The sequence below is a fragment of the Triturus cristatus genome, chromosome 8, assembly GCF_964204655.1.
Source record: "Triturus cristatus chromosome 8, aTriCri1.1, whole genome shotgun sequence".
In the NCBI taxonomy this organism is placed as follows: Eukaryota; Metazoa; Chordata; class Amphibia; order Caudata; family Salamandridae; genus Triturus; species Triturus cristatus.
Window position 1 is genome coordinate 1,169,272,877 of NC_140591.1, and position 23,783 is coordinate 1,169,296,659.

Here is a 23,783-nt window from a genome sequence, read left to right on the forward strand (position 1 = left end):
CTCTATGCCACGCCACTCCATACTACTACACTCGCACCACTCCACGGCTCTTCACCCCAATCTGTGGCACTCTGCGCCATTCTACTCTACGCTAACCCACTCTGTACTAATCTACTATAGGCATTCCACCCCAGTTTATGCCTCTCTACTCCACTACACACCACTCCACAAAATCCCACTCCACAGCACTCTATGCCACTCTGCTCCTCCCCACTTCACTCTTCTCTGTCATTCTTCGCGGCTCTACTCTGCATCACTCTACTCTACCTCACGCTACTCTGCTCCAAACCATGCCACTCCACTCCATGCCACCACCTTCTACATCACTCCAGTTCATGACACTCTATGCCACTCAACCCCACTCTCCTCCGTGCTATGTCATCTGTGCCATTCTACTCTATCACCCCCCTATCTATTAGCCATGCTGAATAGCAGCCATGCTGCTGTACAACATGGCTAAAAAACATTGGCAAAGCCAAAAGGACTCACATAAGCGAGACATAATGGCTTTGCCAATGCTTGCTATCCTTGTAACGCAGAGCATGAACGTAATTAAACGTCCCTCTAGATGACAGTGGATTTTCATCTTCGCCTCCTATCCGTGTATCGAAGCAGAACTATCAGAGGATCGAAGGGAATAACAATCCTATTATACCGGTTATGAGGTTAGATACATCTCTCCAGTAATTGTTAATTGTGGGACAGGACCAACAAGGTAGCTCATAAATCAACTGAATTAGAACTTCCATTGTAGTATGGAGAGTTATTTTGACCCAGCTTAAGTGATTAATTGCATTTTGGCTATTGTATTTGAGGGCCTAGTGTGGAAAAGTTAGACTTGAACGGACACTGCTTGCCGTTCGTATAATCTGTAAGCTTCAGTTTCTCTGTTCTAACATAGTATGATGCTTTATGTGTGATCTGCCAGGTGCATTTGTACAAATGGAAAGCTGATAAATTTCACTGCAATTGTCCTCCTTTTAACTCTTAAGAGTGCTCCATATCGAATCCCAGAGGCTGTGTAACTCATAACATTGGTATAATGAAAAGAGAGAGACCCCTTGTAAAGATCAAGGGAATAGGGTACTCTTCCAAGTAAAAACTAGCAATCCCTTGATAATGTGGATATAAACAGAGTCTTTAGAATGAGATCAAGGGAATAGGATGCTGTGTTTGATCTCTCCTAGCAGTCCCTTGATGACCCAGGAATTGACTGGATGAATTAACACACTACAATCATTATATACACAAATTAGTTAAAAATTCATTTACATTTATTTAATAAACACATATAATACATTCAGTTAAAAGCCATAATTCGCCATGGTCCCTGTTTTGCTCTTATTGACACATTAAATCACAATTTGCAATACAAAAAAGAAAACTTTAAAATGTGTATCACACAATTACATGAACAGAATTTCTTACTAAAGAAAGGGGAAGGCAAACATTCAAATATATTGCATCATCCTGTTATGATCCTGCATGACAGAGAGAATACAAAAGAAAATAAAAAGACACTACACTTTGTCATCAGATACACATCCACTATCAACTACTTAAGGGATTATACACTTGTGGGATCTGACTCTATTTATCGCTACAAGTGAATGCCCAGTTCTTTGGATTGTGTCAATTCCTGTGCGTCGACGCGTTTCGATGGGCTGTATTTATGCCGCTATCTTTATCAAGACCAGTGATAAATGTTTCTCTCTCAGTTCACATTTAATTAGAGGTTCCAGCTATGGGAGAAAAGATATTATAATGATAAATTAGATAGTTCGAGTCTGTTTGATGTCAACTCACTTCATTTTAATCAATTACTTGTGGCTATCAGAACTCCCTCCCATTTTTATCCACTTTGCTCTGTTTGTGACCTGGTTGTTTTGTAAAGGGTTATCTGAACTCCACGTATCGCTGCTCTGGGAGCCCACCCTTCGAATAGTCACTCTTCGCTTTATATACCTGTTTGTTAAATTTATCAGATGTTCTCACCTGAGTATCTGCTTTTTACTCTACTTGTTGTTGGTTTCCACTAAAATAGATGGACAATTTTTGTGGTATGCGGAAGATAAGTAGTAGTACTTCAAGGGATCTCTGTATTATGATCTGTAAAGAGATTTATGTCCAAAAAATTACCCATTGAGGGTATAATTCTGTAAAATGCGTTTTTGTATGCCTCACTACCTCGGCGTAATGCAGTCTATTTGTTCTCACCTTGTCATTGAAGCCGGTCGTATTCTATATCTACTTTGTTTCCTTAAGGTGTAGATATATTGTACTATTTCTGGAGGGTTAGCCCGACTGTCGTTGTCCTTCGTTTGTACCTGTAATATGTACAAATATCACTCTGTAATATTATCACCTCCATGCCTGCCATTAACCCAAATTATGACGGCTTAGTCCGTACCTGGTGATGGTTGCTGTCAAATGTCCTGCATGTAGAGTATTTCTCTTTTTGGCCTCTTTATTCTCAGATTAGTCTCAAAATCTCAAATGGACCCGCAGTTAATGAAGCGTCCTCGGGGTTTCTCAAATACCCTGTTGTGTAGAGGGACAAGAAAAAATGAATAGTCCCTCGTATATGTTAGTCCGGAATGTTGCTACGTACACCGGTTCCCCCCTATGTCGTGGAGACGCTATACCCGGTTTGCCCTACGCTGTTATCTCAGTTCTTACCTCGCAAACTGCAGGCTGTTACGTCCATGCAGGAAGACTTCCGTGATGCGGTTTCTGATTACCGCTCTATGTGTTTGACGCCTTGCATTTGTTTAAAAGAGCCACACCTTCCTATTGGTTGTCTATGTCAGGTGGTTGCGTCGCGGCCAATCGTACCGTTTTACACATAACGCTCCTTCTCTTTTGTAATTCAACCAATAATAGCGCACAGGTTGGGCGATGTTTTGTTTACATCGTGTATCTCGAGTCCCCCGATTTGTTCTAATCTGTCTAAGGCCCGCCTGTCCTATTTTTGATCTTACTGATGTATCTTATAATGTTTTATTCATTTATTTAATTACATTATTTCACCCGCATACGTTTTCAACATGAATCCAATTGTTCTCTATTACTGGTTTCTTATACTCCCAGCGCCTTGTGATGGCTGAATAATGCATAAGGTATCTCAGTATGGGGGAATGTCATGTTCATAAAATGAAAACGTATGCGGGTGAAATAATGTAATTAAATAAATGAATAAAACATTATAAGATACATCAGTAAGATCAAAAATAGGACAGGCGGGCCTTAGACAGATTAGAACAAATCGGGGGACTCGAGATACACGATGTAAACAAAACATCGCCCAACCTGTGCGCTATTATTGGTTGAATTACAAAAGAGAAGGAGCGTTATGTGTAAAACGGTACGATTGGCCGCGACGCAACCACCTGACATAGACAACCAATAGGAAGGTGTGGCTCTTTTAAACAAATGCAAGGCGTCAAACACATAGAGCGGTAATCAGAAACCGCATCACGGAAGTCTTCCTGCATGGACGTAACAGCCTGCAGTTTGCGAGGTAAGAACTGAGATAACAGCGTAGGGCAAACCGGGTATAGCGTCTCCACGACATAGGGGGGAACCGGTGTACGTAGCAACATTCCGGACTAACATATACGAGGGACTATTCATTTTTTCTTGTCCCTCTACACAACAGGGTATTTGAGAAACCCCGAGGACGCTTCATTAACTGCGGGTCCATTTGAGATTTTGAGACTAATCTGAGAATAAAGAGGCCAAAAAGAGAAATACTCTACATGCAGGACATTTGACAGCAACCATCACCAGGTACGGACTAAGCCGTCATAATTTGGGTTAATGGCAGGCATGGAGGTGATAATATTACAGAGTGATATTTGTACATATTACAGGTACAAACGAAGGACAACGACAGTCGGGCTAACCCTCCAGAAATAGTACAATATATCTACACCTTAAGGAAACAAAGTAGATATAGAATACGACCGGCTTCAATGACAAGGTGAGAACAAATAGACTGCATTACGCCGAGGTAGTGAGGCATACAAAAACGCATTTTACAGAATTATACCCTCAATGGGTAATTTTTTGGACATAAATCTCTTTACAGATCATAATACAGAGATCCCTTGAAGTACTACTACTTATCTTCCGCATACCACAAGAATTGTCCATCTATTTTAGTGGAAACCAACAACAAGTAGAGTAAAAAGCAGATACTCAGGTGAGAACATCTGATAAATTTAACAAACAGGTATATAAAGCGAAGAGTGACTATTCGAAGGGTGGGCTCCCAGAGCAGCGATACGTGGAGTTCAGATAACCCTTTACAAAACAACCAGGTCACAAACAGAGCAAAGTGGATAAAAATGGGAGGGAGTTCTGATAGCCACAAGTAATTGATTAAAATGAAGTGAGTTGACATCAAACAGACTCGAACTATCTAATTTATCATTATAATATCTTTTCTCCCATAGCTGGAACCTCTAATTAAATGTGAACTGAGAGAGAAACATTTATCACTGGTCTTGATAAAGATAGCGGCATAAATACAGCCCATCGAAACGCGTCGACGCACAGGAATTGACACAATCCAAAGAACCGGGCATTCACTTGTAGCGATAAATAGAGTCATATCCCACAAGTGTATAATCCCTTAAGTAGTTGATAGTGGATGTGTATCTGATGACAAAGTGTAGTGTCTTTTTATTTTCTTTTGTATTCTCTCTGTCATGCAGGATCATAACAGGATGATGCAATATATTTGAATGTTTGCCTTCCCCTTTCTTTAGTAAGAAATTCTGTTCATGTAATTGTGTGATACACATTTTAAAGTTTTCTTTTTTGTATTGCAAATTGTGATTTAATGTGTCAATAAGAGCAAAACAGGGACCATGGCGAATTATGGCTTTTAACTGAATGTATTATATGTGTTTATTAAATAAATGTAAATGAATTTTTAACTAATTTGTGTATATAATGATTGTAGTGTGTTAATTCATCCAGTCAATTCCTGGGTCATCAAGGGACTGCTAGGAGAGATCAAACACAGCATCCTATTCCCTTGATCTCATTCTAAAGACTCTGTTTATATCCACATTATCAAGGGATTGCTAGTTTTTACTTGGAAGAGTACCCTATTCCCTTGATCTTTACAAGGGGTCTCTCTCTTTTCATTATACCTATATAGCACAACCTGTTGGTTGGAGAGGACCTAGGTTTTCCTAGGTAACGCATATTATTCATATTGATTAGAAATTACGAGAAAGGTAATATATTACTCGATATGGATAAATTAAAAACCTTCGGATTTTCTGAGGATCAATTTAACAGGCTAATCAGCTCGAATCCTCGTACAGGCAATACACATGCCCTCAAAAATACAAGTCAGGAAGAATTGATAAAAATCCTGAATGCAAAAAAGAAATTGATCCGAACGGAATTACACGCCGAATTCCTAATTGAGTACCTGAAGGCTGGAGTAATCCCCATAGGTCTACAGGTTAGGAATAAACCAGGACTCTTTACAGAGATTCCGAAATTTATAGAAACTTGGACACATATAGCCAATCGCTGTAGCAGAGATTGGCTTATTTTGATTATTGAAACAGCCCAAGAACTAATTGAAATAGAAAGGAAACAAATAGATGACCTAGAGACAAACCTGAGACAAAGCACAGCCTTAGAAGAAGCAAAGAGAAAAATGGAGGAATTAGAGAGTGAAACTAACAGCTATCGTGACTATCTCACAAATAAAAAAACGAGAAAACTTAGAAAAGATATAGACAGATATAACATAGAAATAGTTTATCCATATCTGGGAAAAGATTACTATAAGAACAGTCAATATCAAAGGTGGGACAAACCCCAATTTACAAGACCTATATACTCAAGAGGAGGAAACAAACGGGTAACATTTTCGGAAACATCAGGCTCCAGTAGCGAGGAAGAACATGAGGGGGAACAAAATAACAGACCCACATTTGATAGGGAACCTTTTTTAGGCAGACGCCAAAATCGGGGACAAAGAGGCTACAGGAATTACAACAGGCCAGAACCTCAGAGAAACCATCAACCTCAGAATGCAGGGCAGGAATACCTGACAACCAGGAGCAGACAATATTGGAGGTAGAGGAATTACCCATTATAAATCTGTCTGATAAGATACTTACAAATGATGAAAAAGATATTTTGAAAAAAGGTTTTAGCTTTGCACCATCCGCCCCCCATAACACATACGAACTGGAAAGCGATTTAAAACAGTTTTTTAGGAAAATTAGATTAAATAGGTTTTTCCAAGATAAAGAATACATACAACCAAAAAATGTATCTGGTTTCAAACCTAAATCGACGTTCACCCCAAATCTAGGCCAACTTGATAAGAATGTTGAGATCTTCGAAAGGGTTGTAGAAATGGAGATCAAAAATTTGAACGACTTCATGCCAAAACACAGTAATCATAATTTATCGGTGGACCAAAAAAAAGCACTCAAATCACTTCAGGAGTGTGATGAAATAGTGATCAAACCGGCCGATAAAGGCGGAGGAGTGGTGATCTTCAATACTAGGGACTATGAACGAAGAATGAGAAATCTCCTAGAGGTAAAGGACCATTATCGCCCCATTCGCTTTACAGCTATAGATGAACTGAAGAAGGAAGTGGCCACCCTCCTCAAACTAGGTTTAGATGAAGGTTGGATTTGTATGAACGAATACAAGTTCCTATTAAACACGCACCCAATAACACCAGCAATTTATGGACTACCAAAAATTCATAAGAGCTTGGACAATCCCCCAATGAGACCCATAGTCAGCAGCATTGGCTCGATATTGGAACCACTGAGCAGATATGTGGACCATTTTTTAAAGCCTATTGTTCAAAAACAAAGGTCCTATATCAAAGATACAGCTCATGCGATATCTATATTTGAGGGCCAGAGCTTCAATGGGGACACCCAATATCTGGTCACGCTTGATATTGAAGCGTTGTATACGAATATCCCCCAAAACGACACCATCAGGGTAATTTCAGACATTTTGGAGACAGAGAATCTAGAGGGTGCCAACAAACACTTTATAACATCTTGTATAGAAATGGTTTTAAAAAACAACATCTTTCTATTCCAAGAAGAGGCGTATATTCAAGTGAAAGGGACCAGCATGGGGGCTACCTGTGCTCCCAGTCTGGCATGTCTTTATGTTGGACACTTTGAGCAAACACACATCTTCAATGAGATTGCGCCATACTTTGAAAACGTACAGGGTTGGCACCGATTCATTGACGACATCATATTTATCTGGAACGGCTCTAGTCATGAGTTGGATTCTTTTTTAGAATGGATAAATTTGGGGGACCAGAACCTCAAGTTTACAGCACACTATAGTAACTCTCAGGTAGATTTCTTGGATATCAAAATCAAAAATGTAGATAACACTTTACAGATGGAGCTTTTTACGAAGCCCACTGATAAAAATACTCTCTTAACTTATGACAGCAATCACCCCCGATCCCAAAAAAATAACATCCCCTTCGGGGAATTCCTAAGATTAAGGCGTAACTGTACATCAATAGATGACTTCTACCGGCACGCGGAGACTTTATCAAGTAAATTAAAGGCTAGAGGGTATCCGAAGAAACTGATTAAAAACTCATTAAAAAGGGCCAGATTCTATAATAGAGAATGCCTATTAGAGACCAATAGAAAGAAAAAGGATATCTCAAGGGACAGAATTGTCTTTGTTACAAAATTTTCAAATAAGAGCAACAAAATTAAGAACATAGTGAACAGAAATTGGAGAATTTTAAACTATGAGGTAGAGAACAGATTGGAAAAACCCCTTTTCTCATTCAGGCGAAACAAAACTATACGCAATTCCCTGGTGAGAACATACAGACAGGCAAAAGACGCCCAAACCACACTAACGGGAGAGAAAGCCAAAGGAAATCACAAATGTGGTACCTGTTCGACCTGCACACACTGCATAGAAACAAAAAGCATGACGTTCAACAACAAGACAATGTGGGCGACAACGTTGAACAATTGCCGCAGTAAAAATGTGGTTTACCTCCTCATATGTCCGTGCGGACTGGGCTATGTGGGGGAGACAGGGAGGGAACTCCGTACCCGCCTATTAGAACATAAATCCGCTATTAAAAATATGAAAGAAAAGGCCCCACTCACAGATCACTATGGAAAACTTGGACACAAGTGTGATGAATTCAAGTGGTTCATATTGGAAAAAATCACCATAAACAGGAGAGGAGGTGACATTGATACTAGAAGTAAACAACGTGAACAGTGGTTCATGTGCCACCTGAATACAGTACATAAGGGTCTGAATTCGAAGGAGGATTGGATGAATATTATCACTAGATGATAAGATTTCGATCCTTTAGTGATTCCTGAAATAGTTGTGATATCTACGATATCCGTTAACTACAAGAAAAGAGAGTAGAAAAGAGCGAGAGACGTAATGCCATTGTCACTAGAATATATGCCAATAAAGTTTTATATTAGGAACAGGACATTCTCCCATACCGAGATACCTTAAGCATCATTCAGCCATTAAAGGCCGTTTGAAGCAAAAGAAATCAATAATAGAGAACAAATGAGCGAAAGATGCAATGCCATTGTCATTAGAATATATGTCAATAAAGTTTCATTTTATGAACATGACATTCCCCCATACTGAGATACCTTATGCATTATTCAGCCATCACAAGGCGCTGGGAGTATAAGAAACCAGTAATAGAGAACAATTGGATTCATGTTGAAAACGTATGCGGGTGAAATAATGTAATTAAATAAATGAATAAAACATTATAAGATACATCAGTAAGATCAAAAATAGGACAGGCGGGCCTTAGACAGATTAGAACAAATCGGGGGACTCGAGATACACGATGTAAACAAAACATCGCCCAACCTGTGCGCTATTATTGGTTGAATTACAAAAGAGAAGGAGCGTTATGTGTAAAACGGTACGATTGGCCGCGACGCAACCACCTGACATAGACAACCAATAGGAAGGTGTGGCTCTTTTAAACAAATGCAAGGCGTCAAACACATTGAGCGGTAATCAGAAACCGCATCACGGAAGTCTTCCTGCATGGACGTAACAGCCTGCAGTTTGCGAGGTAAGAACTGAGATAACAGCGTAGGGCAAACCGGGTATAGCGTCTCCACGACATAGGGGGGAACCGGTGTACGTAGCAACATTCCGGACTAACATATACGAGGGACTATTCATTTTTTCTTGTCCCTCTACACAACAGGGTATTTGAGAAACCCCGAGGACGCTTCATTAACTGCGGGTCCATTTGAGATTTTGAGACTAATCTGAGAATAAAGAGGCCAAAAAGAGAAATACTCTACATGCAGGACATTTGACAGCAACCATCACCAGGTACGGACTAAGCCGTCATAATTTGGGTTAATGGCAGGCATGGAGGTGATAATATTACAGAGTGATATTTGTACATATTACAGGTACAAACGAAGGACAACGACAGTCGGGCTAACCCTCCAGAAATAGTACAATATATCTACACCTTAAGGAAACAAAGTAGATATAGAATACGACCGGCTTCAATGACAAGGTGAGAACAAATAGACTGCATTACGCCGAGGTAGTGAGGCATACAAAAACGCATTTTACAGAATTATACCCTCAATGGGTAATTTTTTGGACATAAATCTCTTTACAGATCATAATACAGAGATCCCTTGAAGTACTACTACTTATCTTCCGCATACCACAAGAATTGTCCATCTATTTTAGTGGAAACCAACAACAAGTAGAGTAAAAAGCAGATACTCAGGTGAGAACATCTGATAAATTTAACAAACAGGTATATAAAGCGAAGAGTGACTATTCGAAGGGTGGGCTCCCAGAGCAGCGATACGTGGAGTTCAGATAACCCTTTACAAAACAACCAGGTCACAAACAGAGCAAAGTGGATAAAAATGGGAGGGAGTTCTGATAGCCACAAGTAATTGATTAAAATGAAGTGAGTTGACATCAAACAGACTCGAACTATCTAATTTATCATTATAATATCTTTTCTCCCATAGCTGGAACCTCTAATTAAATGTGAACTGAGAGAGAAACATTTATCACTGGTCTTGATAAAGATAGCGGCATAAATACAGCCCATCGAAACGCGTCGACGCACAGGAATTGACACAATCCAAAGAACCGGGCATTCACTTGTAGCGATAAATAGAGTCAGATCCCACAAGTGTATAATCCCTTAAGTAGTTGATAGTGGATGTGTATCTGATGACAAAGTGTAGTGTCTTTTTATTTTCTTTTGTATTCTCTCTGTCATGCAGGATCATAACAGGATGATGCAATATATTTGAATGTTTGCCTTCCCCTTTCTTTAGTAAGAAATTCTGTTCATGTAATTGTGTGATACACATTTTAAAGTTTTCTTTTTTGTATTGCAAATTGTGATTTAATGTGTCAATAAGAGCAAAACAGGGACCATGGCGAATTATGGCTTTTAACTGAATGTATTATATGTGTTTATTAAATAAATGTAAATGAATTTTTAACTAATTTGTGTATATAATGATTGTAGTGTGTTAATTCATCCAGTCAATTCCTGGGTCATCAAGGGACTGCTAGGAGAGATCAAACACAGCATCCTATTCCCTTGATCTCATTCTAAAGACTCTGTTTATATCCACATTATCAAGGGATTGCTAGTTTTAACTCATAACATTGCAAGACCATGCACAACAAGCCAGCTCTGAAATTGCCACATCTTGAACAGTTATTAGTGTTATTGCTTTTCACCCTGCCCATCAGTCTCATTCTAGCCACATATACCGCCCACTAGTACTTCTGATGTACAAGATATAATTTCTTGTCATCTCTGTAGTGCGATCTTCACACACATGTCCCTAAGTCATTCATTACTGTCCTATCCAGTACGCTAGCACAGAGGTGCCCTGCCTACCTTTAAATATAACAGTGCCCAAGAGATTTTTTGCACTCCATGCAATGCAGCCCTTTCTCCTTTTTTTCTTACATGTGTCTCCAAATGTATCTCCGCACGTCAAATGGATTTGGAAGCATCCTACTTCAGCCCCAGCCATAATTGAACTATAGTGATCTTCTGTCCTCAACCCCCATATCATGACCTATACCTGCTCCTCTTATATTCTCCTCAATCCAGTTTGTCATTGATTGCTTTTCTGCCACCCGACCATGCATTCTGAAGCGGTATACCGCCAGTTTAACCTATAAAGCAACTTTGTAGTGAAAAGTTTCTTTATATTTCTCATGTTGTGCAGGTAACATGAACTAAGAAGTGTCGGTGTATGAATTTGTTTGCCAGTTGCTGCATTTTAATTCACACGTCAGTGTTAGTAAATAGGATTCGGTTCACCTGTGATTCTGAAATGTTTTGTACATTAACGTAGGTAACATTTTGTGAAGGGCACAGAGCCAAAAAGAGAGAGAACAGCATTATCTCGGATGCAAGACTGATGTTGTTATATTCCCAACAGTGTCTACACTCGGATTTGGGTTTGTCCTCGACATGGGATTTTTCCAGATACTGAAGCTCCTCCTTTGGGTTATATTTATAGACTGCATAGGTGTTGGCCTACTTATTGCAACCCTCATGTGGTAAGTGATTTTCTTTAGTCAAACACCTTGTTATGTGCATGAGTTTATTTATTTTCCTTTATTTAAAGCATTTGAAACCAAAGCTATTTACAGTAATTAGTGCAATGCTACAAATTAGTTTCTTGAGTAGCAGTTCAAGGGATTGCTTGTAGCATCACTGCTATACAAAAACAAAAAACGTGTTGTAACATGTGTTTTTAGGTCTCGCCTGAGCCAGCGCATGCGCTGCGCTGGTGAGACTTCTCGTAAGTGGGCTTCAGAAAATGCTCCCACACGCTTTTGCTGGCCTCAAGCTTGCGGTTACGCGTGTGCTTACGAGCAGAGGCACCATATGGCTTTCCTCATCATGCTCATTAAACGCATCGTTCGCAGCTCGCGATCACTTTCGCGTCACTTTCACGGTCGAGTGGCCAATGCTTTTTTAAATACTGTTTCATTCATTCATGCGTGGCACTACAAATGCTAACGTTAAGCGTGCAGATGGCTCATTGGCAATGTCAAGACCTGCAATGAAAGAACATTCTGCTCACATTGGTAAGCCTTTTAATATAGAGGGATTACTTCATGTGACCTACCCAAATTGAACATATATGAATTTTAGTGCCATGTTTATCTGAAGCGCTAAACAAGACATGGACAACATATATCTATCAAAGATGTTGCTATTATAACCTAAGGCTAAGTTCCATTTCTTTTGAGGACTTCTGCAAATAATAATATAAATTCTTTCCGTTCTGGTCCAAAACAAATCGTAGGTAGTAGTGCTCCTTTACAACAAAATGGCTGTTCACTTGGCTCTATGTCTCAAAGTTCCTGCTGCAGGATTTTTTTACATGTGGGCCGAGTGTCTAAAATACACATTAGATGAGAGACTCAAGACTCTCAGATATCAGATATTTTGCGCTCTGCACCCTCCGACATGAACCACATATTCCGCACTCCTAACGCAGTCTGCGTCATCAATCAGCAGGGCTCCCCTGACGCACGCAGGTTTTCGTAATGAGATTTCCCTTCTCCTGCCAGCCTGCATTCGCCTTGGTCTGTTAGTCCACACAGAGTTGTCAAATGACCGCTTCAGAATGATTCAGCCCTGCTGCTCCGGTGGCTTTTTCATATTGTGACCGAATAAGCAGATTTTGCCAGATTCTGCAGCATGCTCTTTCCGCCTGCTCGCTTTCTGCCAAGTACAGCAGGTGGCGGCGGCATAAGTTCAAAATGCGGCAAACGGGAAACTTACTGCAACTCTGGAGTTGAACCTGGCAGCCACGGGGCTGAGAGAGACCGCACACTGTGGGTCTGGAACCTGTCTTGTCATTCAAATTGTATGGGAATGGGACAGTCATGCTAGTGTTCACACAAGCTCGTGCACCTTTTTAGGAGGGCACCATAGCGCAAGTGAGAGCTAAAACTCATATCTCACTACCACCCTCAGAAAAGGCCCAAATGCCACCCTCTTTGGCCAATAAATAATCATTCGAAATATCCATCATTTGACAGAACAAGGTGACACCGACGGTGGCTCATACCCCTTGAGCCGCTTAAGGCCCCAGAGTGCGGGATACAAATGTCGGAATGTAGATAAATACTTGATATTACGTATACAGCTGCATTTTTGGATATTTTTAATAAACATAATTTTAGACGGTGGTTTTGTCGGTTTTTCTGAGCCCGGCCCTTGATGTTTGTAAGAATAACTCCTAACCTAATCATGAAAATACTAAACAAAGGAGCCACAGCTTCCCAGCAGATAAAAGGATGAGCACAGGAAATCAGTTCGGGTTATCACGACCCACAGTTTGGCTCCTTTCAAAAGTCACCATTACAACGTTAGGCGGCATTTGAAGGGATGGGCTAGCAGATGCCGCAGACAAAGAGCGAGCGGCTGCTTCAAAAACAGACCGTCACTACTACTGGAAGGGACGAGGGTCACACGCGGTGGCATACACTAAATATTTTGTCGCTTTAGATACCTCCAGTGGGACAAACGCAAGTAAAATAATTCTTATACTCCAATGTCTTATTCTGATATATACATGATGTGATATGATAAAGATCAATGTTCCAGCTCATCAGGGCATGTGGGATGGAGAAACTGGGGGTCTCAAAGGGGCGTGGTAAATGTAATTAAGGCGTGGCTTAGAACACGTAAGCTAAAAATCTGTGTTTAGCACAGTGTGCCGCCCGACTTGTATTTTGCTGTTCCTGTCATTGCATCCAGATATGATGCAGCAAGTCACATCATACATACAAGTCAGGACTATTGGCTTTGTCAATGGTTGCTAGTTGCATAAGATAAATAGTAGCAACTATGGCTTGTATATAATATTGAAAAAACTTCCACTTAAAACCCTGGTAACACCACATCAATGTTTCTTCTCCTGAGTTTGAAAAAGAGAAGAAAAATCCAGAGAGAAAATTACTCTTTAAAGGATTTCCCTTCCTCTACAAAGCTTACCACGCGCACATCGATGTGCCTGCTGGCACTGCAGTCCGGGAGAAAAAAACGGACCGCCTGTGCCAGGGCACAAAACCGAGCCCGCTAGAGACCCGTTTCGAGAGCCTCTTAAACAAGCATTGGCATAGCCAATAGGTCTCGCTTTTGGGACCTTATAAGTATTTAGTTATGCAGCACAATATCCTTGGTGCAATAACATCAACTGTTGCCTGGCTAAAACTTAGAAGGTCCCAAAGGCAAGACCCATTGGCTATGCAAATGCTTGTTTATCTTAATGTTTCGCTAAGCTTTTGGATGACCGATGTGTAACTTCTGAGCCAGGTAGCACACTACATTAGGACTATGCTATGAAGGGCCGATGAAATGTGGAATTGGCTGAACAACGCATTATCAAAATTAGTCAACATTACTCTGATCATTCTAGTAAGTTCCATGGAGCCGACACTGAGTTTTAATTTGTTTATTTAAACTATATTGATGTGTCCTGTAATTAAGTTAGTTGTATTATACTCCACTTCTATCACTGTAATTTCATTTTTATAGCACTTACTACCCCCGACGAGGCACCAAAGCGTTTTTTCGGCGAGTAGCACGCTACTCTGAATTATGAACACTTTCTCTGTGTAATGAGCTAGCTTGTATTGTTTTCTAAATCATTGCACATGCGTGCACCAAAAATTGTTAAAAAAAACATGTCTGCCAGTCCCGGAGCATTTCCTACAGAAATTGCTTTGATTTTGCTGTAGTCTTTTATTCATACACCCCTAGCAGTAAATTCACTTTGACTAACAGAATTAGGTTTCTTTACATACGCCTTTTAAGACTGACTTGTGGGTGCCAATGTTTCCATCCATTAGAGGCGGTTGATCGTGAACTCTCCCATGTTTAAAACATTTTTGTTTTATTAAGATTTTAGCTGGATGTGTGATATACAGTGTGGCAAATGTAAATAGCATGTTCCGAAAAGTTTTAGTTCTTTATTGTTTGAACTTAGTTGTTTTAATGAATTCTTCTTTTTAATGTTTTCAACTAGGTTTATTACGAACAAGTATTTAGTTAAACGTCAAAGTAAAGATTATGATGTGGAATGGGGCTATGCATTTGATGTCCATCTAAATGCCTTCTATCCACTCTTGGTTATCCTTCACTTCATACAGCTGTTTTTCATCAATCGTAAGTACCTTTCCACTATTGGCAATAAAAAGTGTAGCATTTCATATTATATATTAACAGGAACTCACTTCTTATTTCTTTTGCAGATGTTATATTGACGCAATGGTTTGTTGGATACTTTGTTGGAAATACATTTTGGTTGCTCGCCATTGGCTATTATATCTATATCACATTTTTGGGATACAGTGGTAAGTCTCAAGAAACACATTTTTATATTCTGTAAAATTGACCACTTTGCCTCAAATTTAGGAAAGATACTGTCCTTGTTCCTGCAGTTAACAATTATTTTATGAAAACTGTCTAATATTGCATATCTTTGCCACAGGTTCTAGGGTCCCTCTTTGAGAGAAAATCTTTGGTTCCTCTTTTGTTTACTGTAGAAGTTGTTTTTCAGATGCCTTGTGTAATCTCTGTTCAGTTTTAGTCAATTGTATTTTCTTTATAGATATCCCTAAAATGTCGTGCCAATATTTTTCCAATATTTTAGTGGATCCGATGGAGACTTCTAGCCACAGATTCCTTACCTCTGAATTTCCCAGGTGTCAGACTGGACCCGGAAGATTTTTCTGCAAGCAATACCCAGCGACCTAGTAGGTGGCGCGGTTGGCTCCGCATGGCTTCGTCCGTGCCAGAGGTGACGTCCGAGTCACCTATTTAGGTGCCTCCTCGGTGCGCTGAAGTCAGTTCTTTTCTTTCTGTGCTAATCCATGAATGGACTAACCTCTGTTACTTTTTGTCGATATTTTTTGACTTTTTGTTGACCCCCCCCCTTTTTATTTTTTTGTTGGTGTATAGGAAGTCATGTTCTCTGGAAAGACTTCAGGGTTCAAGCGGTGTGGCCCCTGTCTCCGTTTCATCTCGGTGGCAGACTCACATTTGGTTTGCTTGTGGTGTCCGGAGCACGACCACGACTCGAAGTCATGCTCCGACTGACTGACCATAGCTCCGAAGGCTTTGTGGGAGCGGTTCCTAAACTTGCTTGCCACCCGGCATGACGCCATGCCTGACTCCTCATAGGTCTCGGTCGTGGTCGAGAGGAAGGTCCAGGAACTGCTCCAGGAGTCTCAAGTCCTCCTTGTCCCCCTCACGATCCTCGGAACACTCAGGCAAGAGGCACAAGAAGTCGTAGGGTGCTTCGACTTCTCCCCGTCCATCGGCCAATGCGATGGGGGAAACTTGGTGTTAAAGGCCTTTTTCTTTGAAACCTACGTCTGGGTCTGCTCCGTGCCTCCACGCTTTTCCAAGAGCCGGAGCGACCACTGCTTAAATTAAAGAATTTTATGAGTCCACGTGCCTCATTTTTTAGTGGCCTGAGCCCTCCACATCGCCTTTGTGCCCTGCAGGGTGAGCGGAGGCTCCATTGGGTTCCACGCTGGCGGCTCTGCCCCCCCCCCCCCCCCCCCCCCCCCCCGAGCCTTATTTGGACAGGACGGGCCAGGATTGGGAGAAGAAAGGGGCGGGGTCACTGGACCCTTTAGAATACCAGCGATCTGATCAGGACATGGACTGGTATGAGGAATTGGGTGAGGCCAGTGGACTGGATACATCTTCAGATACTGGCATGCTTTGTCCTACAGTGGCTACAGAGGAGGGTGTTTCTTATGCAATGGTGGTGCGCAGGGTAGCTTGGGTCCATAACCTACATCTCCCCACAGTGGTGGTCAAGACGAACATCTTAATGGAGGTGCTACAGCCAGAACCCTTGCTCCCATTCAACGAAGTCTTCACGAACGTCCTTCTGGGAACTTGGTCCAAGCCCAGCACTGGGGCTCCTGTGAACAGGACGATCGCCTGCTGCCACCACCCTGCACCGGGCGATCCAAACTTCCTTACAACCCACCCCACTCCAGAGAGCTTGGTAGTCCAGGCCTCTACTTCACATGGCACGATCCCTGCCACTCCCCCGGACAGGGAATCCAAGAGGCTGGACAGTTGGGGCAAGAAGGTGTTTTCTTCTGCCACCCTTGCATTGCATTCAGTGAACACTGATTGCTTATTGGGCTAATATGCCCACTCTCTGTGGGAAACTGTTTCGCAAGTGCCGCCACACATCCTGGAGGAAGCCAGAACCAACCTCTCCCAAGCAGTATCAGACTGGAGAGATGCAGCAAAGTTCTCTATCTGATGTGGTTTAGACACAAGCAACTTGCTGGGCAGGGCGATTTCCATGACGGTAGCTCTTGGACTCCATGCCTGACTGAGAACATCTGGCTTTTCGGGGGAAGTCTATGTCTCGCTCATTGACATCCCCGTTGATGGCACCCATCTCTTCGGAGACAAGGCAGACACCGTGCTGGAGCACTTTAAGGACTCACTGGCTACGGGCAAGTCCTCTGGCTTCTCAGCTGCCCTCCGTTCCTATTCTGCCTTTCACTACTTTTGTAGCTTCAAAAGGGGCTTTAAAACACGCCAGCCCTATCCCAGCCACCGAGATGCGCAAGTTCCGCAACCCCTGAGTAGACGAGGGTGCAGCTTGTTCCCACCATGTCTGTCGGGTAGCCAGAGGTCCAGTCAAACCACCCTCCACCCCCTGGCAGCTTCAGCCCCTAAGCTCTCCTAGTTTTGCCCTTCCTGATCATGGGCGTCCAGTTGGTGGTAGGATCAGCCATCACCTTCACCACTGGCACAATATCACATCAGACTAGTGAGTCCGCCAGATCATGCGAAGGGGCTACTCCCTCCCCTTCGAGACCACGCCTCCCTCCATGCCTCCTTCCTACGACCTGCTGATGGAGGATCGTTTAATTTTGCTCCAGGACAAAGTCATGGCTCTCTTTTGGCCAAGGGAGCCATAGAGAGGGTTCTGGCACCAGAAGTAGGTCATGGTTGCTATTCCCCTCTACTTTCTGGTCCCGAAAAAGGACAGGGGCCTTCGTCATATCCTAGACCTTCGAGCCCTCAACTACGTCCTCAAAAAGGAGAAATTCACGATGCTCACATTAGCTCAGGTCTTGTCTGCCCTGGACCTGAGAGACTGGATGGTAGCGTTTGAATTGCAGGGCACTTATTTTGATATCCCAGTCCTGCCTGCCCGTCGACGCTACTCGTGGTTTACGGTAGGCCACGAGCACTTTCAGTTCACCGTGCTCCCCTTTGGTCTTACAAGTGCCTCTCGGGTGTTCACCAAAGCGATGGCAGTGGTAGCAGCTTCTATGCAGATCAGAGTTGTCAGTCTTTCCCCTGTCTCGATAACTGGCTGTTGAAGGCGGGCTCGCTCCAGGCTGTCGTCTGCCACCTCCAGACTACGGCGCCTCTCCTGCATTCGCTGGGGTTCACTATCAATGTGCCGAAGTCGCACCTGATTCCCTCTTAGATGCTCCCTTTCATTGGAGCAGTTCTGGACACAGTGCAGTTTCGGGCCTATCCTCCCGAGTTGTGAGTCCAGGATATTCAGGCAATGATACCCATGTTCAAGCCTCTTTCCTGGATGTCGGTGAGAATGACACTGAGGCTGTTGTGCTTCATGGCCTCCTGGCCTCCTGCATCCTGCTAGTGACTCATGCCAGAGGGCGTATGCGGGCTTTGCAGTGGAATCTGAAGTTCTAATGGGCACAGCATCAGACGAATCTCCTTGACATGGACCAGATCTTGGAGGAAACTGCACAAGACCTGCAGTAGTGGCTGATGAACCGCGATTGGTTCAGAGGCAGACCCCTCTCCCTTACCCACCCAGATCTCACAGTAGTGACAGATGCTGCACTCCTGGGATGGGGCGGCCATCTGAGAGAGGTGGAGATCAGAGGACGCTGGTCTCTGGCGGAATCCAGACTATACATCAACATGCTGGAGCTCTGAGCGATCCGTTTGGCATTGAAAGCCTTTTTACCCTCCATCAAGTGAAGGTTAGTGCAGGTGTTCACATACAACACCACCTCCATGTGCCCCTGAAACAAACAGGGCGGGGTGGGGTCGTGGACCCTTGGTCAAGAGGCCATATGTCTCTGGGCATGGCTGAAATAGCAGGGCATATGCCTGGTGGTTCAACACCTGGCAGGGTTCTCTGAACGCCAGGGACGACGAGCTCAGCAGTCAATGCCTAGTGGATCACTGATGGCGTCTCCATCCAGAGGTGGTGCAAGGTCTCTTTCAGCAGTGGGAAGAGCCTTGGTTAGACCTGTTTGCCTCTGCAGAGAATGAGCAATGTCAGCAGTTTTGTGCTCTGGAGTTTCCAAGGTGGCTCTCACTTGGAGACACTTTTCATCTCAAGTGGAGCTCAGCCTCCTGTATTTCTTTCTATCCGCTCCACTCCTGCCCAGAGTTCTCAAGAAGATCAAGAACGGCTGGTCTCAAGTCATCCTTGGAGCTCCAGATTGGGCACGGAGTGTCTGGTATTCCGAGGTTCTGCAAAAGAGCACCAATCCTCCGATGAGGCTGCCCCTTCTGGAGGATCTTCGGTCTAAGCAACAGGGAGGGTCCTCCACCAGAACCTGTCAACATTACGCTGCCTTGCGTGGAGATTGAGTGGCGGCAGTTGATAGCTTTTAATGTTATTCTGACAGCCAGGCGTGCATCACTAAAACGGTATACGCCTGCTGATGGAAGAAATTTGTAATATATTGTACAGAAAACTCTTTTGACCCTCTTTATCTTCCCTTTCTGATGTTTTGCTTTTTATTTTGCCCCCTGCCAGCAGGGCTCTGCTCTGGGTACCCTTAAAAGGATATCTTTCGGCTTTATCTACCTTCCTTAGGCTGCCTGGTCAACCCTCCTTATTTAAATAACCATTGTACATAGGTTCCTGAAAGGCCTTATACATACGTTACCACCTGCCCCTTTCGTCATGCCTCAGTGGGACCTTAATTTGGTTCTCACTTTCCTAATGTGTGCTCCTTTCAAGCACCTGCATAATTGCCCACTCTGGTACTCCTAATAACTTCTTAGTGGCCATTACATCTGCCAGCAGGGTGAGCGATCTGCAGGCTTTATCGTCCAAGCTTCCGTTTTTGACGAAATTCTCTGACAAGTTAGTGCTTCACACTAGGGCCCCTTCCCTCCTGAAAGTAGTAACACCATTCCATGTGGGACAATGTCACCTTGCCCACTTTCTACACTCCCCCGCATCCCTCTAAAGAAGAGGAGTGACTCCACCGTCTGGACCCAAAAAGAGCATTGTCGTTCGACCTTGACCTCACAAAAGAGTTCTAAGAGGATGACCAACACTTCATGTGGTACGTTGGAGAGAAGAAGGGTCGGGCGGTGCATAAGAGGACCATCACACAATGGGTCCTCTGCATCAAGATTAGCTACGCTCTGGCTAATAACTAGCCTCCGGAAGGCTTAATGGCTCATTCCACCAGAGCTAAGGCTGCTTCTACTGAGCTGCAATGTGGAGTTCCAGTCCTGGACTTCTGTCAGGCGACGACGTGGGCATCCCTGCACTCGTTTACCAAGCATTACTGCCTAGACGGTCAAGTCGCAGGAACGGACATTTTGTTCGCTCAGTCCTGCAGGAATTTCCAATCTGAACTTGTCCGCAGTCCTTGCTTGAGTATCAATTCAGAGTCAAGGAATCTTCGGCTAGATTCCTCCATCAGATGAACAAGTTAAAGCCTTATCTGGTAAAGACATGATCTAGCGCAGACCTCTTACTGACCCACCCACCTATCCTCCCCCGCATTGGGGTCAGGTTTGTAGGGTCACCACTGATCCCTTTCAGGGCCCTAGTTTTCAAACACACCAACGTCCGTACACTTCATGGCTCTGTGCTTCTGGCGTGCAAAGTCGTAAAAAAGTAACTGATGTCAATGCGCCGAAATGGCGCCTGTCTAGGTGAAGCAGATGTCACTTTGGACTACGCCACGCAGAGCCAATTGACGCCACCTACCAGCATGCAGGGGTATTGCTCGAAGACTGCGAAATTCAAAGGTAAGGAATCTGATGCTAGATCATGTCTCCACCACATAAGGCGTCACTAAAGATAACTAACTTGTTCTTTTATTCCTCACTACAAACCCTTAAATTAGTCTGGCTGTCTTGGTGTCATTTTTGAATTTTTTAATTCTTTCAAGTTCTGTCGTGCACTTCAGAACTACGACTTCTAACTCTAGTTAAACCTACATGACAATGAGGTTCGTAATCCACTGCTTGTTGAGAAGGAGACTTGATCAATCTGAATGCAAATGTGGAGTGTGAGAACTTCAGTATAGTAGACAAGGTTAAGATAGTTTGATTAATACTCAATTTTTACTTTTGCAGACTACGTGCAGGTAGGCCATGCAATCAATCTGTTCAAAAGCATCCATCTATTTTGCAGTGTATTTTCCACAAACCTTCAAACTTTACTTCTTTGCTTGCAGTCTTCAGCTGCTCTTTTGGAAACTATATGCTCTGTGGTCTAGAATAACTAGTTCATAACTAAGCTAGTAGGATAATTATTTAATCTTATGAAATAAGCAACCTGGCCGGTATTAATTTATGCCAATTTTAATATAATGCTTGAGTTTTATTGTATGTATACTGTAGGAAGGTGGATATCTGACTATGGTTACCCCCAACTTTTTGCCTAGTGTCTAGCTGGTTTTTCGACTTAGTTGGCCTGAGATCCTGCCATTCAGGGTCTCAGGCTGTCTGCTCTCTCTGTAAAATGGACTCCATGTACCCTAGGTACATACCCAATTGGTAAGGATCACCTTATTGGACCCTGTATAGTGTACCCTAGGTACCCAGGGCATAGGTGTACCCTAGGCCTCCCAGGGGCTGCAGCATGTATTATGCCACCCCTGGTCTGGCCTTCCAATCAGACACAACTGGCTGATCACTCAGCTGGGGCAAGGTCGTGTAATCACCCCTTGCTTAGATATAGTATGCCTATATCTGCCCTTATATATAGACACATGTGTACCTATCAGTCACTCCTATGGCAGGCCTTAACAATCCTAGAGGCAGAGTGCGTGGTAACATGTGAGATGGTGCTCTAGCATGAGCTGAGCCTGTCTGCAGCTTTCGGAACCATGTCCTTATAGCTGTTCTATGATATAGCCTACCATATACTCTTAAAGTGCCTTATAATCTTAAACGGTTATGGTAACTATGGTTTGGCTTTATCAAAACATGTCGTGTAAGGTGTCTAACACTCGGGAATAATACCCCCATGCCATTTCTGGACATGAGAATATTATTCCCCCCTTCTAGAGGGAAAGACATGTTAAAATCATACTTCAACTGTTAGCCTCTGACCAAAGCCTCAGCATCACAAAATGGATGCTGCTGCCACGACACAAGTCTGACCTCCTGCAGCTGGGAGTGATCCCAGCCAGGGAGGCCTGGACAATAGGTTTCCTGCTTGGGGAGGTGCTAGCACCTCCCCAGACAGCCTTTAGTGTATTGGGGCAGGGTGGGCTGAAAGGAATGAGACATGCCTGGGGCACACAAGGTGTTCCTTGCATAGTCCAGTTCAAACCGGCGCTGGGGCACTCCAGCCCCAGCTCTGGCGCGAAACTGGACAAAGGGAAGTGGGTGTAACCACCCCCTCCCAGGTCCCACCCATAAGGCGTGACCTAGCAGGTATCCCAGCCCCCCAGATTAGTATAAGAGTGGGAGTTGGGCCTCAAGACTTTAGATTATCCTGAACCTGCAAAACTGAACAGAAACTCTGGACCTTCGACATTCGACGAAAGAAGAAGACTGAAGAATCTCCCTTGTAGCCAAGGAGTGGCTACCCTGTGCAAACAGGCACCATCAAGAGACTACCCTTTGCTTTGCGACACGTTCGACGAGGAACCGACTGCAGAGCCCGACCAGAGCCTTGATTTCCAGACTTCTCCGACCCTCATCCACATCTGCAGCAGAGCTGAGATCCGTGGAGGCGACGAGCGACGTGGGACCGGCTACCTGGGAAAAGTGGCTAGTAACTTACAGCGCAGCTTCTGAGGTACCCTCGAAGTTGTGCACCGGGGATTGAGAAGCCCCAAGCACCAACTGCACCGAAGATCAGCCCCCCACACTCCACGAGTCCTGCGTGGGGCCCTTCAGCATTTTCCTGCTTGCCGCGTCTGTCCGGTTGCTTGCCCGCTGGCTAGTGGCCTCTGTGACGACGCTCCCTGAAATCTTCTGCGCTGGTTTGGCTCCTCCAGACTGGCTCCCGCTTCTCTGCAAAGAAGAAGCACCCCAGACCTTCCTGGTCTGCACCAGAAGCAAGTCCTTTGTTCTTCGTGGGTTCCGCTTGCCAAGGCTTGGTGAGTCCTAGTCCAACTTCGACGCCGCCGACAGCAAGAGCCTTCGTGGGACAGCTCGCCTCCTGGTCCTGGTCGTCCTCGACGCTTCCTGGTCCTCCTGGCTGCAGCGACAAGCTTCACCTTCACCTGCAACTCTTCACGACATCGCCTGGTTCCTTCCTGGTTCCACGTGGTCACTGGCTAGTGACCTTGACTCTGTCCCCTCTGCTTGCAGGTTTCCTCTCTTCTTGATCCCAGGCTTGGGATCCACCGGACACTCTCCCCTGACTGCCTGTCAGCATCTTTCTTCAGGCATCCATAGGAGTCGACGACGAAAACGACGCATCTTCACCCCTATGCACCCGCAGCCTGTGGGCTAG

General features: G+C 43.7%; 1 protein-coding gene across 2 annotated transcripts in view; it reads left to right on the forward strand.

Moving 5' to 3' along the window:
- The window catches only part of UNC50 (unc-50 inner nuclear membrane RNA binding protein), a 100,498-nt gene that overhangs the window by 66,248 nt on the left and 10,467 nt on the right, over positions 1 to 23,783 (forward strand). For both annotated transcript variants that reach the window (XM_085622813.1, XM_085622814.1), the window contains exons 3-5: positions 11,502 to 11,622; positions 15,111 to 15,250; positions 15,337 to 15,438. In XM_085622813.1, the coding sequence (XP_085478939.1) occupies positions 11,502 to 11,622; positions 15,111 to 15,250; positions 15,337 to 15,438 (363 nt within the window). The remainder of the gene's footprint in view (positions 1 to 11,501; positions 11,623 to 15,110; positions 15,251 to 15,336; positions 15,439 to 23,783) is intronic.